The sequence below is a fragment of the Rhinolophus sinicus genome, linkage group LG03, assembly GCF_036562045.2.
Source record: "Rhinolophus sinicus isolate RSC01 linkage group LG03, ASM3656204v1, whole genome shotgun sequence".
NCBI lineage: Eukaryota > Metazoa > Chordata > Mammalia > Chiroptera > Rhinolophidae > Rhinolophus > Rhinolophus sinicus.
Genome location: NC_133753.1, coordinates 99,660,914 through 99,677,546, shown reverse-complemented (window position 1 = coordinate 99,677,546; position 16,633 = coordinate 99,660,914). Strand labels below are relative to the sequence as shown.

The following is a 16,633-nucleotide window of genomic DNA, read 5'->3' as shown; positions in this document are numbered from 1 at the left end:
AACTGAGGCCCAATGATGGTGAGTGACTTGTCCAAGGTCTCAGAGCCAGGAAGCAACAGAGAAAGGATCCAAACTCAGGTCGTCCAGAGCTCAAACTCTTGACTGCTCTGGACTCTGGGCCAGATAGGGATGTCAGAGCCACAGGCTCCAAGAACATAGTTTGCCCATTGCACACACAGGAAATCTGAGGCCCACAGAGGGCAGCGGCCTGAGGGTGAATTCGAGATAGCAAGTTGGGGGCCAGAGCCCAAGTCCCAGCCAGTGGGTTCAGCACTGGCCACATGGAGCCTCAGGGCCTGTGGGCTCCATCTTTCCCTCTCAGTCCTGACATCTAGTTTTCATGTGTGTCTGCAGGTTTCTGTTTTTATTCCTTTTTTGTTGGGATTTTTTTCATTGTAGTCCTTTGTGGAGTGAGGCTGCAGTAAATGATGGAACTTGCTCACAGTTGGCTCCAAACATCTCCCTGGGTGGCTGGGGAGGGGTGTGACAGAGGCACTTCAGAGTCAGCCGGAGGCTGGGAGCCCCACATTGGGCCGGGTGGTCTCTGGGGCAGGGGCTCAGCACTGCTTTCCCTCCACATCTCAGAGCCAGAACAAAGCCAAGCAGTGCAAGGACTCGGCCCTAGAGGCAGGTACGTGGCCCTCCTGCCTCCTCAGACCTGGGTGGTGGTGGGGACAGGCCTTGCCCCCACCACACACTTTCTTATCTGGGGACACACACACTCACACCTGATGACACAGAATCACAAGCTCATCACTCTCACTTCTGTACTCATGTAAGTAAAATAAAAACACTCATGTTCTTTCATTTGCCAAGACCATTCTTGGTGCTTTGCATGTTTTAACTAATCTGCACAAAAATCCTATGAGGTGGCTACTATTATTATCCCCCTTTTTAACAGATGAGGAAATGGAGGCACAGAGAGGTTAAATAACTTGCCCAAGGTCACACAGCCAGTAAGAGGTAGTGACTGCATTCCAACTTAGGTCATCTGGCTCTACAGCCCAGTACTTTCACAGCCACCATCATGGCAGAGAGATCCACTCATCTCTCTCTCTCTCTCTCTCTCTCTCTCTCTCTCTCTCTCACACACACACACACACACACACACACACACACACACACACACACAGAGCCTTCTCTGGGTCTGTCTCCTCTCTCCTTCACCTGATGCTGGAACACCCAACACCCCTTGTCTCTGCCGGCATACCTCCTAGGACAGAAAGCTCACCCTGATTCCTTCTCCTGGGAAGGCACTCCCTTCTGCTCTGCCTCTCCCAGGACCCAGCTGCTCCCATGGCTGGAGGACAGGTGAACCCCTAGAGTTCTGGGGACGGAGGTCGTGGCCACACCTTCTGGATTCCCAGCCCAAAAACTACCATACTCTCCCCATCCACCTCTGCAAGCCTCAGTTTCCCCTCTGGAAAATGAAAGGGTGGGAACTGGGGATGGCAAGGGGCCTGGACTCTTGGGTTATGTGGGTTCTGCTCCAGCCTTGGGCAGCTCAGAGCACACCAGGGAGCTAAGGGTCACCCCCAAATTAGCAGTACCTGAGTGGGTGGTCCTGACAAGTATCCAGAAGCGGTACCAGCAGCCACGGCAGGTCCCTCTGTGCAGGGGCACTGTAGGAGCAAAGCGGTGGGTGATGGGGGCAGGGGCTGCTGGCCTCCCTGAGGGCCAGCTGTGCTTCCAGAGCGGGTATACAGGCAGCACATCGAGCAGCTGGAGAAGGTGCGGGCTGAGTGGGAGCAGGAGCACCGGACCACCTGTGAGGTGAGTGACCCTGGGCCTCAGTTTCCCCAGCTACAAAATGTGAAAGATGCCCATCCTAGCTCCAGTTGCTTCATGGGGGAACATGAAACAGTGGGGTGGGGGTAAGACCCCATTCCTTTATTCATTACTCATGCACTCGTCCCCCAGGCCCTGTGCTGGGTCCCTGCCGCCAGGAAGCTCACAGTCGGGCTGTGTGCCCTGGATCCCTTTGTTTCAGGCAGACACCTGCACCCCTTTTAGCTGAAGCCAAAACTGAGGCTCAGACAAGACCCCGGGCTTCCCTGGGCCTTGCTGATGAGCAGGACTCCAGGGCCCATGCTCCTCTCACGACACCCTCCCGGGGCCTTTGCAGCGTGTGGTGGGGCCTGGAGGGAGGGTGGGGGCAGGAACCCACAGGCAGCTCAGCCTCCCTCCCAGAAGCCTCAGGTGATGGCGCAGAGGTGGGGGTGGGGACCCGCAGGAAGGGTCCTTTTAGACTTGGCTTTCAGCAGAGGGGGTCTGACTTGTCAGCTGCAGATGAGCTGTGAGTGGAGCCCAGCCTGGCCTGGCCCTGCAGCTGCTTCCTCACTTCTCAACCTCTCCCCACACACACCCAGGCCTTCCAGCTGCAAGAATTCGACCGGCTGACCATCCTCCGCAACGCCCTGTGGGTGCACTGCAACCAGCTCTCCATGCAGTGTGTCAAGGATGACGAGGTTGGGGCCCAGGGTGGGGGTGGGTAGGGAGTGAGCTGGGGGGTGGGGCCATGAAGAGAGGGCAGCTTCAGGCCAATAGCATGTCCAAGTCCATCTGAGTCTGTCAACAAACACAGCAGGCCTCAGCCTCTGCCTCCAAGGTCCCACGGACATGCGGGCTCAGTGCCACGCAGGACCATGGCCTCTCTGCCTGGAAGCCTGGTTTTGTGGCTACCCTGACATCTGCCTGCTTTGCTCACCCCTATTCCAGGGTCTGGGTTCTGTTCTTAGAGTATGTATGTGTTCCCTCTACCGGGGTCAGGAAAGTAGCGGACACAGCCCCTCTGAGGTCAGCAGAGGGGCTGGAGAACTCAGGGCTGCTCTGTTCCAAGCTGGATATTTGCCAAGAGCTGAGGTCCAGTCCCTCCTCTGGCCCCCAGACATCTCTGGGGTGTCCTGGTTTCCTCACTGAGTTCTGCATGCTGGGTGGTTGGGGTGGGTCTTACCCAGCGGAGAGGAGCCACCACCTCCCCACCAGGGTCTCTGACCTCTGTTAACACAATCCCAGAGCCATTAGTGCTCTCTCAAGGCATCCCTTACTCCCTGATGTTCGCTGTGTTTCCTCCCCTTACCCCCGCCAAACAACTTGAGCCCACCTGGTGGCCTCCTTGTGGCAGAAGAAGGAAGGTGGGCTGTGGATCCTTTCATACTGGAACCAGAGCCTGGCTGCACTGAATTCTTGCTCTGTGACATTGGGCAAGTCACTTTCCTTCTCTGAGTTTCCTTGTCTATAAAATGGGGGAAACAGTGTCTACCACAGAGGACAGGAGTAAGCTAAGTCCCTTGCATAGGACCTTGTGCACAGGTGTTTGGAACCAGGAGACACCATCAGCCAGAGCTCTGATGCCTCAGCAAGGCCTGGGGAAGTCACACCTCAAGATCCCCAAATTCAGGCACCAAGCTGTGCACACAAGGCCTGTGAGGAAGCTGGTGGGGTGGGAGACCCTGGCCAGAGTGCAGACCCATAGAGGGGCAGGGCTTTGACGAAGGTGGATGTTGAGATGAGGCCTGGCTCCTCAGCCTCTGCTTTTTGCTGCCCCCAGTTCTATGAGGAGGTGCGGGTGACACTGGAAGGCTGCAGCATTGAGGCCGACATCGAGAGCTTCATCCAGGCCAAAAGCACAGGCACTGAGCCCCCAGGTGAGGCCTGGCCCACAGGTAGCGTGGCCTCTGGGTCCAGGCCTGTCCGTCCCTAGGAGGCCTGGCCCTGGTTCTCTGGTCCTCAACTGCCAGCACAGGGCTGGGGTGGCTCACAGATCCCTTCTGGGCAGAGATGTGGCCAGACCTTAGGAAAGAGTCAAGGACAGTGTGGTCCCGTGGCTGGGTTCCTGGCCTGCTGCCTCCTCTGAGGCAGAAGATCAGCAGAGCTTACTAACACTGTAACACTCAGAAGGCGGAATGAAGGTGGGACCCCATCCCAGCCTGTTTGGTCCCACTAAATTATGAGTCCAGAATATTCAGTCTCAGTGGTGCCCACAGTGGGGTCTCTCATGGGAATGAGAGAGGCCCCCTCCCCAAGCACCAGGGTGGGCCAGGGCCAGAATGATAAAGTGGGGCCCCGTCTGGGTCTCTGGATGGGGACAGGTTGGGGCAGGTCCTGCCTGCCCTGCCCTCGGCCACCGAGGGCCTGCCTCACAGGCTGCTGCCCACAGCTCCGATGCTCTATCAGAACTACTATGATCGAGAGGTCACCCTATCATCCAGCAGCCCTGGTGTACATCCATCCTGTGGCATGATAAAAAGGTGAGACACTTGCTGGGATGCAGAGGCAGGGTGGGGGGTGGGGCAGCAAGCAGGTCCAGCCTCTCCTGCAACTGGCTATTCCCCGTGTTGTTAATGAAGCGCCTACTGTGTGGTGGGTGCTGTGCTCAGGTGTTGAGCACTGAGAACAAGACACCCGCAGCCCAAGGGGACCCCGGCATTAAACAAATAATCACACCCCACTTACTCACTGGTGAATGCTCAGAGTTCCTGGGAGGCCCCAGGCTGGCTTACTTGTCTCTTGGGCTCTGTTACTAGCCCAGGTTTGTGCCCTGGACTGTCAGGCAGCAGAGGCAACACTCCCCACTAGTGCAGTATCAGAGTACAGGAGCAGGCCCTACAGCCAATATTCTTGGAGAATTATCCAGGCTTTGTAGGAGCCCTCCCCTGGCCTAGCAGTGGTTGGGTCCTAGTGCCATGCCTCACTGTGTCACCTGCACAAGTCACTCACCTTCTCTAGGTCCAGGGCACATGAGTGTTGGAGTCAGACTCAGACTTAAAGGACCCTCCTGTTTGGATGCCTCCTCTGCCCTAGTAGACAGGTTCTGGAAGGGATCATATGCCCTGTCTGTGGGCATCTAGGAACATCTGTGGGTGTCTGTGCCATACCCACACCCTGAGGCCCCCATGAACTCCTCTTGCCATCCAACCTTGTACAGAGAAGGCCCTGCCTTTGGGAGGTGGGCAATGTAGGGCAGGGGTGGGGGAAGCGGTCAATGGTGCCCCCAGCCCTCTGAGGACAGATAATTTCCAAGACCTCAGGAGCCCCTAGAACCTCCCTGCAGGACACCTCCAGGAAGCAGAGGCTTATGAGAACCACAGACACTCAGAACAAGGAGCATAGCACAACCCTCTGAGAACCTGGAGAAAGTGATGACCCCAGGAGGAGGACCTTCGCACTCTCACAATGCTACCAAAATCTTGGGGGACTCAGGCCTCCCTGCTCCTCCAGTGAGGACCTGGATCCCAGCACAGGTGGTCATTTAAACAACTGGATGAAAGAGCTCACCTGGGGCAGTGTCAAGAAAGTACAGACAGGTAACAAGGCAAGGATGCCCACTCTCACAGCTATTACTAAACATAGAACTGGAAGTTCTAGCCACAGCAATCACACAAGAAAAAGAAATAAAAGCCATCCAAATCTGAAAGGAGGAAGTAAAACCGTCATTATTTGCAGATGACATGATACTATATAGAGAGAACCCTAAAGGTTCCACACACAAAAAAAACTATTCGAACTAATAAATTCAATAAAGTAGCAGGAATACAAAATTAATATTCAGAAATTGGTTGAATTTTTGTACACCAATAATGAACTATCGAAAGAGAAATTAAGGAAATAATCCCATACACAATTGTATGAACGAGGAAGTAAAAGACCTGTATTCAGAAAACAATAAGACAATGAAGAAACAAATTAAAGAAGACACAAATAAGTGAAAAAGTATACCATCCTCATGGATAAGAAGAATTACTACTATTAAAATGTCCATACTACCCAAAGCAATCTACAGATTTAGTGCCATCCCTATCAAAATACCAGTGGCATTTTTCACAGAACTAGAACAAAGAATCTTAAAATTTATATGGAACCACAAAAAGATCCCGAATAGCGAAAGCAATTTTGAGAAAGAAGAACAAAGTTGGTGATATCATGCTCCTTGATTTCAAACTATATTACAAGGCCATGGTAATCAAAACAGCATGGTACTGGCATAAAAACAGGTACATAGATCAATGGAATAGAATAGAGAGCCCAGAAATAAACCCATACCTATGTGGTCAATTAACCTATGACAAAGGAGATAAGAATATACAATGAGGTAAAGACAATCTCTTCAATAGATGGTGGTGGGAATAATGGACAGATAAATGAAAAAAGAAAAAAGAAAAGAAAAAATAAACTAGACCACTTTCTTACACCATTTACAAGAATAAACTCAAAATGGATTAAAGACTTCAATATTAGACCTGAAACCAGGATTAAGTCATAGAAATGGTGGCGTGAGGTGAGCCTCTTGAAATCTGCCCTGGAATTTACAACAAATTGAACAGCTATAATTCCACAAAGAACTCCCTGCACAGCAGACAGGCAAGACTAAGAGACATGCAACTGAAATCATCGAAAGGTGGGCAAATTGTGTGAGTGAGGGAGGAGGAAAGTGGAAAGTGAGAAGACGCCGGCTGTGTGGGCAGCAGGATGAGCTCCAAGCTCGCTGCATTCCAGAACTACCACAGCTGAGGGAGAGGGAAGAACTCGAATTGCTAGGGCTCTGCTTATGGCCCATAGTCCCGCCTGAGGGGTCAGCATATAACTCAGCTGAACCCAACACTCACGGCAGAGACCTTGGAGCAGAGACTGAGGGAAGAAGGGAGAAAATGCCGATTTCAGCCCTTACTGCTGAGCAGAGAACGGAAGGCTTAAACAGAGCCTAGCTGCCCCTTTGCACCCTCCCAGAGCTCGCCCCACCTCCACCTTCCCAGTGCTACAAGTGGAACAGTAGCAGTGTATATTTGCAGTTCTGAGAACTGCATATTTGCAGTTCTGAGAACTGTGGCCTGCAGCCACGGACTCGCGGCTCAACTAGTTCCGGTGAAGGGGAGAGAGCCTTGGGTGAAGGACTGGCTGTGGTGGTGGTCACCACCATTGTTCAGAGTCATCTCTCAGAACCCACCCTGCCCCTACCCCACCTATCTGGGTGAATCCCTGCAGGGGTAAACAGAGCCCCTGAAACACACAGGCCCTGAATCTGGTGCAGGAAGAGCTTTGTAACTTCAGAAGCTCTCCACATCCCCCCACGGAGGTGGTGCCCTGAGACCCAGGTGACCTGCTCACAGAGGAGAAGCCTGCCTTACAGGGAATCCCCCCATTGAGTGAGAAGCCAGAACAATGCAGAGAGAAATAAAGGCTGCGGTCAGACAGAAAATAAAGCGTTCTACCAACACCTACTGGGAAACAAAAGAAAGACCTCTTTGTATCAACCTGTTGCAGAACCCACTCCTGTAAAAGTCTAGGAAGAGAAATACATTCATTAATTGCCATGAATAACCAAGGTAACAAGGCAGCTCAGACAGGACGAAAAGTCTCCAGAAAATCAACTTAAAGACATGGAAATATGTGACTGAAATAACAGAGAATTCAAGATTGCAATTCTTCAAAATCTCAACGAGATGCAAGAAAAAAAACAGGCCATTTAATGAACTCAGAAACACAATCAAAGAACAAAATGGCACACAGGAGTCCTTTTGCTAACACAGGCAGAGCAGGCACACCATCTACGGCTGCTCCCACACCTTGGGTAGGGGGCCAGGGTTCCAGCCAGCAGGGCAGTGCCTGGGAGGTGTGTGCCCTGCCTCACTACCCTGTTTCCCACAGGTCCCGCCCCTCAAGGGGCACTTAGGCCCCTTCGGAGGCTCAGTCCTACTCCACTTCTGTCTCCCACACACCTCAACCTGGTCCACTCCACTCCCCAAACTGCTCCACCCATCCTGCCCTCCTCTGTACCTTGCTCCCCTCTCTTGTTCACTAGCAGTGCCTTACACCCCAGTCTGCCTGTTAAAGCTGTCTTTCAAGGCTTGACCCCCTGGGGCAGCCTTTCCTCAGGCAGGTAAGTAGCATCAGCCCCCACTCATGGAGCCCTTAGCGTTGTCGGCTTCACGGGCTGCCCCATGTCTGCCTCTCATTTGTTCCATTCTTTTCTTTGATTCAACGAACCTTCGAACCTTCATGACTCCTGCTCAGTCCAGGCCTGAGCCAGGGAAGGACTGAATTAGGCCAGCACTGCCCCCCGGAAGTCACATGTACAGTGGGGACCCTGCTTTGCGTAGCCAGGGAGAGGCTGATTGGGGTCGCAGGGAGGAAGGCTGGCTGGGCCCATGCAGGTGACCATCCCAGTGGGTGTGAGTGGCTGGCCTCTGAGGGAAGGTTTTAGGAGCTGGAGCAGGGACCTTGGGGGCAGGGGGCAGGGCTCTGGAGGGGGCAGGTGCTGAGAGGAGGGCTACAGTGTGGGGAACTAGGAGGGTGGTGCTGGGACAACCCTTTGGGGAGCTCTCTTGCTTGAGGGGCACCCCATGAGTCACATCTATAACTGGAGCATAGGGGCGACTGTAGCTCTGGAGCTCTGAGGGCCCCCTGCCTCATCCCCTTCCTGAAGGACCTACCTGCTTTCCTCCATCCCCAGGTTCTCTGGGCTGCTGCATGGAAGTCCCAAGACTTCAGTGCTGGCAGCTTCTGCAGGTAAGTGGGTGTAATGTGGGGGCCTCCAAACTGTGACTCTGGGATGAAGGAGAGGACTTCTGCACGCACAGACGGGCCCTCCCACAGCTGGGGGAGAGGCTAGGGCAAGACTGGGGACACTCTGCAAAGGGGAAGGCCTCCAGGACTCAAGTCTTATGGGCCTCACTGTGCTCCCGGCCCCCACAGATGCCCCGCCGCCCAGCCCCAGTCGGAATGAGGGTGTCTATGCCGCAGTTGCAGTGCAGGAGGTGCCGGGACCCCCGACGCTGCCAGCCCAGGGCTACAGGGCGCTCTACGACTACAGGGCCCAGGTGAGGCATCCTCGGACGGCACGCGTGCAGAGTGTGCTTGGGGCGTGTGCCCTTAGAACAGTACCCAGCACTCAGGGGGGTCTGTGCGCATCTGCTGGTGAGTGGGGGCCAGGACCTGTGTCTCCCTGAATCTGTTCACACACACACACGTGGTGTCCAGGCAGACATGGGCATTGTGTACACCTGTGGTGTGTGTGTGTGTGTGTGTGCGCGCGCGCGCGCGCATGTGCAGGCAAGCTGACAGCTTGCTCCAGGGGTCAGGCTCTGCACCCTCAGGTTAGAGGCCTGTTCTCCACGGCCATGGCTGCCGAGAACAACTTACGGCCAGAACGGGTCCCTCAGCTGTGCCGGGTTTGGTTTTCTGAGGTCCATGGGGAAAGGGTGAGTCAAGGAGCCACAGGGCAGCTATGCCAAGATCCTTGGGAGTCCAGTCTGCTCCCTGCTTTGAGGTGAGGGGTGCAGAGCCAGACCCCATATCCAGCTGACTGAAGCCATGCACCCACTCAGGGCTGGGTGATGCTGTGGCAGACTGCACTGACCCCCAGAGCCCAGTGCCCGGCAGGGGAGGCAGGCCAGGAGAAGGACGATGTGCCTGTGACAGGGCCTAGCAGGGCTGAGGGAGCTCAGGGGACTCCCTGGCAGAGGGCTGTGTGTGGTGGGCCTGGAATGAGAACACCCCTTGGGCTTGGGCATGGCAAGCACCGGCCTGACTCGCAAGTTACTGTTGTGTCTGGAGCAGGGAATGGGGGAAGGGACAGCAGGGATGTGAAGCAGAGCAGCTGCCCAGGTTTGTGGGAGGCCTGTGATGACAAATGGTGCAGGGAGAACAGGAGGCTGAGTCCCGTGGGGCACCCACACCCTGTATGTCTCTGAGGGCTGCCCTATCCCAGAGGCCTGTCCTACAGCGCCAGGAGGCGGGCAGATCTCGGCTGACTCGGCCCACCTGGGAGACCAGCTTGAATTTACGGCTTGGGGTGGGAGGATGTCCGGCCAGACCCTCCCAGCTGGCCCCTCCAGCCTGATGAACTTTCATTCTGTTGCCAAGAATTCTGACGAGCTGGACATCTCTGCGGGGGACATCCTGGAGGTCATCCTAGAAGGGGAGGATGGCTGGTGGACAGTGGAACAGAATGGGCAGCGTGGCTTTGTCCCTGGTTCCTACCTGGAGAAGCTCTGAGGAAGGGGCAGCGGCCCCGACCTGGACCTGCCCTGTCCGTGGGGCCAGCAGTGCCTCCGTCACTGAAAGGCTGGGTCCCCAAGACCACAATAGACCCAACCCCACAGGTGCTGCCTGCTCCCTGAGCAGTCTCTCCTACGGGGAATAAAGGAGTGCATTCTTTCTCCTTCGTCTGTGGGGGTTCCTTTCTCTTTTTCTCCTGCCCCTGTCCAAATGCTCAATTCAGAGGCAAAGGAGTGGGGGAAAGTCTAGGAGGACAGTTGCCCACTCAGTGTCTGTCCCAAGGTTGGCTGGGGATGGAGAGCCTGGCCCCGGTCCCTGGGAACTCCCATTCACATGTGGGCAAATGGAAGAAGGACCACAGGGTCAGAGAGGAGCTGGGGTGGGGTCCAGGCTTCCTGGGGGCAGCGGCCCTGGGCGGGGCCTCAGATGGGCAGTAGCAGACAGGACACAAGGAAGAGCAGAGCACCAGGAGCAGGCAGCTGTGTGAGCACAAGGTGGGACCACCTGGAACAGCCTGGGGTGAAGCCAAACTCAGTCTGGGGCAGGAAACAGGAGATGGGCCCACTGGAGGTGGGCAGGTTTAGAGCATATGGAGGAAGTAATTCTGTCTCCCAGACCCACAGGTGCCTATGCTGCTCCCTCAAACGTGGTGACTCCTGCCCAGGCAGAGCTCAGAGCTTGTACAGGCTGACCCTGGGCACAGCTGGCCAACTCCTCTTCTGTCCTTGATGCTCTCAGGACTTTCTCTTTGGACCCAGGCCCCCAAAACATAACTTCTACTACGGGCCAAGGCCGGCCAAAGCCCTGCTCATCATGGTAGTCTCCACCCATGCCAGCTTTGGGAGTGCGTGTAGGGGAGGGAGTGGGTGTAGGGGAGACAGCGCGTGGGAGCTGGGAGCTCCTCAGCCCTGGCCTCCCCCACGCTCGCCTGTGGGAGCCCCAACACTGCCAGCACAACAGGCCAGGAGCCCCCACCCGTCAAATCCGGCAGCCTGTAGGAGGTGGGGTGGGAGACACGGGTGCAGCTTGAGATATTGTTGAGGGTGTTACTGTGCCCATAGACTGTCTTTCTCTGTGACTGTTACTTTGCTTCCTCATTCCTAAACCTTTGTGGCCCGCCCCCTACAGCAGCAGATAAGTAAACTCTCACTCAGTCCCTTGCTTTATTTAAGGCGGTCCTGATGGGGTAGAGGGGACCACACAGCCCAGGAAGTTAATGACGGTACAGGAATGCCGGGTGTACAGAGCAGTCGTGAGGCTTCTGGAACAGATGACCTGAGGTAAGACAAGAGACAGGGAAGCTGTTCCGAGAAAGGAAAGGTAGGTTTCTTTCCACTCCAGCCTGCCTCTGGTAGCCCCACAAAGGGCAAGGAGAGGGTTCATGTGTGTGACAGAGGGTCACTACTGCAAGTCCCCAGGACTTAGAATTAGAAGAGACGCTAGGAGAACTAATCTGACCTCCTGCCGGATGCCCTCTGTCACTCCTAGGGACTGGGCACTGGTCACCCTGTCAGCTTCAACAGCTCTGGTGACGGGGGACTCATGACACTGAGGGAAGCCTACAGGGGACCTGGGGCTTCCTGCTGTTCCTGGCTCTGCCTGGCCGGCCATGCACCTGACAGCGCATGGAGGACCATCGCACGTGCCCAGGCAAATGTCAGATGGCACAGGGGCAGAAATGAGACCTTTGCCCAAGCTCTGCCCTGGGCAGAAGGCCGGAGGGGGCTGCTGCTGTGTTTCCAGCAGATGTCAATCCTTGTGCCCTCATCTTCATCACCTGAGTGATTAAGCAAACATGACACCTGGTGTGAGAGGGGGATAGGCTTTCTTCTTTCAGGAGGGAAGGTGCCTTCGAATCGTGGCCTCACCTGAGTCTCAGGTGTGTGGGCAGTTCCCAAGTCTACAGAGCATTCAGGGAGGGCTGGCAGAGGTCCGAGGAGACCCCACGGCAGGACCCTGGAAACAAAGCTCGGGAGCTGTGCAGCAGCCAGTGTTCTGCTGCTGTCACCCACCACCGCTTCCCCCAGAAGGAATGTGGGAGGCAGGCTGGCAAAAGCTTTTGGGCCTCTGGAAAAAATCAGAAAGGCTTAAACCTACTGGAAATGTCATTTCCCCTTGTAAAGCACAAGAGAACTGACCAAACTCCCACATCTGTCCCTGACACATCTGAGGGTCATACACAGGGATGTTTGGAGAGAAAAATGGAATCTGATGCCTGGTCTTACACTTCTCTGAAGGAGACGGAAGGCAATGACTAAAGGCCTGCCATGAAAATGCCTGCCCGGGACAGCTAGGTACAAGGCTCGTCAGGCAGCCCAGAAGTAATTCAATCAAGGTACTTTGATGTCTGTGTGACAGGTACTGCACTGATAATGGAGGGACGCTAAGAAACCGGGGTGGCCTCAAAGAGCTGTGACCCCAGGAGGGGTACAAAGGCGCTATAACCCCTGACACAAGACAGGTAGTGAACAGGGCAAGAGTGGGACAGGAGGCCAGGTGCAGGCTGTCCATCATGGGACGATGGTGGCTTGTCAGGGAAGTGGCAACTGGGCTGGAGGGCAATTCTGGAAGAACGAGGGAGATGGATTGATGGGACCTGGTACTTTACGGGACGTGAGACAGAAGTGGGGGTGGGACTAGAGGTGAGAAGTGCTTGCTGAGCCGAGCCTTGAGGACTGGCCAGTACCCCAAGTGGAGTAGGAGGTGGGTATGGGGGCAGCCGGCACAAAGCCTGGCCAAGGGCCCAGAAGAGGCTGGGCAGCCGAGGAGACTGACCACCGGGGTCAGCTCATGTATGTGCAGCCAAGAGCAAAAGTTAGGTATCAGTGTTTTATACCTTTCTTTGTCTTAAAGTTTTTATTTTAATTTTTTACACCTTTTCACTTTTCTTTAAATGTTTTATTTCTCAATAAGATCGTACAAACCTTTCACCTTTATTTCTTGAACATACATTGTTATCTTGAGTGAGCATTCTATATGACTGCAAAGATATTTTTAGAAACCTTTGGCCTAGATATTTATCGTCTCTGACAGGGGCTGCATTGTCGATGGGCCCCAGAGTATGATGGGTAATAGTGTTAGATAACACAGCCTACGCTCCCTTCAGGCAGCCAAAGAACACAACTGAAAGGAACTCTTGGATAGCAATTTACACCAGGGAGGGGAAAAAAAAAAATCAATCAATAAAAACCCACGAATGAATCTAAGTCAGAGTCACTGCCTCTGCGGCTTCTCCCTTCTCTGTGTACCTCAGCTGTTGGGAACATCAGCTGGACAGCCTTCCCCGCAGAGGACAGGGTAGCATATAAAGGGGGAGCTGGCCTGTGTAACTGGGTGTCTATAAATAACTGCAGGCCCCTTCCTGACAGAGAGATCTGCTCAAAGACAGGGTAGAGCAGGGGGAAAGCACTGCCTCTGAAGCCAGAATGTCAGGGTCTGAATCCACACTCACTGTGTGGTCTTAGTAAAGTCGGTTTCTCTGGACCTCAGTTTCGCCATCAGTAAAATGATGGCCTTAGGCCTTGTGCAAACTGAAACGAGACAGAGGAGGCGGTCACACCTTGTGAATGTACTAAATGCCACTGAACTATTCACTTTAAACGGTGAGTTTTATACTATGTGAATTTCACCTCAATAAAAATTATTAAAATCAAAAACAATTTTAAATGCCTGATAATAGGGAGCGGGGCTCTAAAAAAGGGTAACTGGGGTCTAATATATGGTGATGGAAAGAGAACTGACTCTGGGTCGTGAACACACAATGTGAGATATAGATGATGTATTACAGAATTGTACACCTGAAATCTACGTAACTTTACTAACAATTGTCGCCCCAATAAACTTTACTTTAAAAAAAAAAGCCTGATAATATGTGTATGGAAGTGTTCACTGCAGCGAGGCTGGAATCAACCTGAATGTCCATGTACCTTGGTTAGTCATGGTATTAACAGATCATGCAGCTAACAAACAGGAAGCGCAAAGCCTGCCGCTGGACACAGAGACAGTACCATACTATGTTGTGAAAAGGAAAAATGAACCTTGTAGGACAGAATTAAAATACTAAAAAGCAAAACTAGAAACCACCGCAAGTCTGTTTTTATGTATGTAGAGAAAATACAGTTGACCCTTGAACAATGCATGTTACAGGCGTCTTCCCCCCACCCACCCACCCACCGGTCGAAAATCCACAAATCACTTCTGACTCCCCCAAAACTTAACTACAGTCCCTCAGCATCTCTGGGGATGGGTTCCAGGACCCCCTCAGATCAATCCGCAGATGCTCAAACCCTTCTGGAAGATGGTGTAGAACAATGCATACAGTTGGCCCCCCACATCCAAACGACAATCACGGATCAAAAATACTGTCTGTGGTTGGTGGAATCTGTGGATGCAAAACCCACACAGAAGGCCTACTGTATACATACTGAAAAAAATCTGCATAGAAGTGGACTCACACAGTTCCAACCAGTGCTGTTCAAGCGTCAACGGCAGTCTGGAGGGACATGTACTACTTCAAAACTTGCTTACCTGTGGGTACTTTTTTCTTTAGAGATAGCTGTAGTTCACATTTTTAAAAGCACTATTAACTTTTGTTTAAAAAAATTAGGAACAATTTTTGAAAGGCAGTAAGACGAGCTCCAATAGGATGAGAAGCAAAGATACCACGGTAGCAATAAGCACAACTAGTCCCGGGTACTTGACCCAGGGCTGGGGCACGGCGGGGAACAGGATGACCCTGGAACATCCTCCCTCAAAAATAACTGAAATGTTAAACAAAACGGGTGGGTCACGGGAGGCAACGCAAAGGGAATAATCCCATTGACCAAATCTGAAACTATCTGAGAACCAAAACAAAATCAAAACAGGGCGATAATGAGTTGTAACTACTGAAAACAATGGAAACCCGAGTCCATAATGAATATAATACATAAACCACTGGGGGAGGGGAGAAGGGAGGACACACTGGTACATGAGGAAAACCAGTGTTTTACAATCATCATCGCAAAGACTGAATCAGGCCAGAATGAGCAGTGTTTGCTAAACGTGTGGACAGTTTGGTGAGGAACCTAGTGTTTATAGGTCTTACAGTATGTGTGTAGAGATTGCGTATGAGCTGGGGGCGGGGGGGGGAATAGTAACTGCCCCATGGAGGCAGTGGAAGAAACCATGATCGGCCGTGATCGGGTATGCCAGGTGTTACTGTGGCCTCCTAGCTCCAAACCCACGCTTCCTTGCCACACTGAAGCCGGGGCTCTGCAAACTCCATCCCTCCTTTGCCTGTTGGCCAGCGAGGGTCTCTGGAGGGGACCATCTGCCTTCGCCTGGCGTGCGCCCCCGCGGCTTTCCCCACCACGGAGGCTGGCAGGCGGCACCTCTGGCGATGGTCTGACAAGCTCTGCAGCCCTTTTCTGAGTTTCTAGCTCCTTCCTAGCCCTCTCCCCTTAACCCTCCGGGTGGCAGCTGTTTTCTACTAAGTGGCTTTAGAGTTTTGTTTGGTTTTTCACCCCCATTTAGTAGTAGCTAACCAATCTTCTACACAATTAACAACTGTTTAAACTTTTCCTCTTTCCACTTTCCCCTCACCGGGCCCTGAATGATACAGCAGTTGATCCAAATCAACATGAGCATGAGGGCAAGTGACACTGTACCTCCTGATGTGATGCCCCCGAGGACACAAGACACGGGCAGCATCCCAGCCCCTGGAAGGCAAACCCTAATCCAATTCAGTTAGAGGAACCGCAGATAAACCCCAACTGAGCGTCATTTAAAAGGGGACTGTTCTCCCAAAATGTCTATGTCCTAAGTGACAAAACTACGGAAATGCTCCAGCTTGCAGAACAGAGACATGACAACTGTAACACCTGACTAGACCCAGAACCGGAGGAGGAAAAACCTATAGAGGACATTAGGAGACCAACAGGAACACGAATGACAGGTTAGTCCTAAGTGCACTGCACTTGATAACTGTGCTGTGGCTGCCAGAGGCTGATTGGAGGAAACACCTAAGAAACGTTCGGGCTGTGAGGCACGTGCAGAGACAGAGAGCATGTAGATCACACGTGACAGTCAAACGGGGCAACATGTTATAGGTGAGTCTCAGGAAAAGGCACTTGGGCCTTCTATGTAAAATTCTTATTCTTGCAACTTTTCTGCGAATGAAATTATTTCTAAAGAAAATTAACTTTTTAAAAAGAACAGGAGACAGAGGTGCTGCTCAGCCTTCATGGTGCTCTGGAGGCTCTGGAACCCACACCTCTACGGTTCTCAGAGGTCCACCAGGTGGCTCCAACATGCAGACAAGGACAGGAATCCTCAGCACAGCGCTCAGAGTTCCAGCATTAGATTCCGACACTGGCGGCTGTGTGCATTGGGGACAAGTGGCCTATCTGCTTCCAGCTCTGGGGGTATGGCAGAGACTCTGGAGACGTTAAGCAGGTAGAAGTTGGATTTGTATGGCCAACATGGACAGACGTCCCTTCCAGAGGTTCCCAGGCAAAGGAAAAAGGTATTTCTAGGACGGTGCCACGAATTACACACAATTTAAGCCGGCAGGAACTAGAAAGTTTAACAGGCCCCAGGGCAACCATCCCCCAGCTTTCTGGCTTCACTGTGAACACAGTCGAGTTGGGTCCAGTTT

The 16,633-nt window shown here is 53.1% G+C and overlaps 1 protein-coding gene across 2 annotated transcripts in view; it reads left to right on the top strand.

Moving 5' to 3' along the window:
- PSTPIP1 (proline-serine-threonine phosphatase interacting protein 1) overlaps window positions 1-10,162 on the top strand; it is a 47,628-nt gene extending 37,466 nt beyond the window's left edge. For both annotated transcript variants that reach the window (XM_074328326.1, XM_019718524.2), the window contains 8 exons: window positions 586-631; window positions 1,694-1,773; window positions 2,370-2,468; window positions 3,551-3,647; window positions 4,160-4,250; window positions 8,450-8,505; window positions 8,692-8,816; window positions 9,862-10,162. In XM_074328326.1, the coding sequence (XP_074184427.1) occupies window positions 586-631; window positions 1,694-1,773; window positions 2,370-2,468; window positions 3,551-3,647; window positions 4,160-4,250; window positions 8,450-8,505; window positions 8,692-8,816; window positions 9,862-9,993 (726 nt within the window). In that variant the 3' untranslated portion in view covers window positions 9,994-10,162. The remainder of the gene's footprint in view (window positions 1-585; window positions 632-1,693; window positions 1,774-2,369; window positions 2,469-3,550; window positions 3,648-4,159; window positions 4,251-8,449; window positions 8,506-8,691; window positions 8,817-9,861) is intronic.
- The last annotated feature ends 6,471 nt before the right edge of the window (window positions 10,163-16,633 follow it).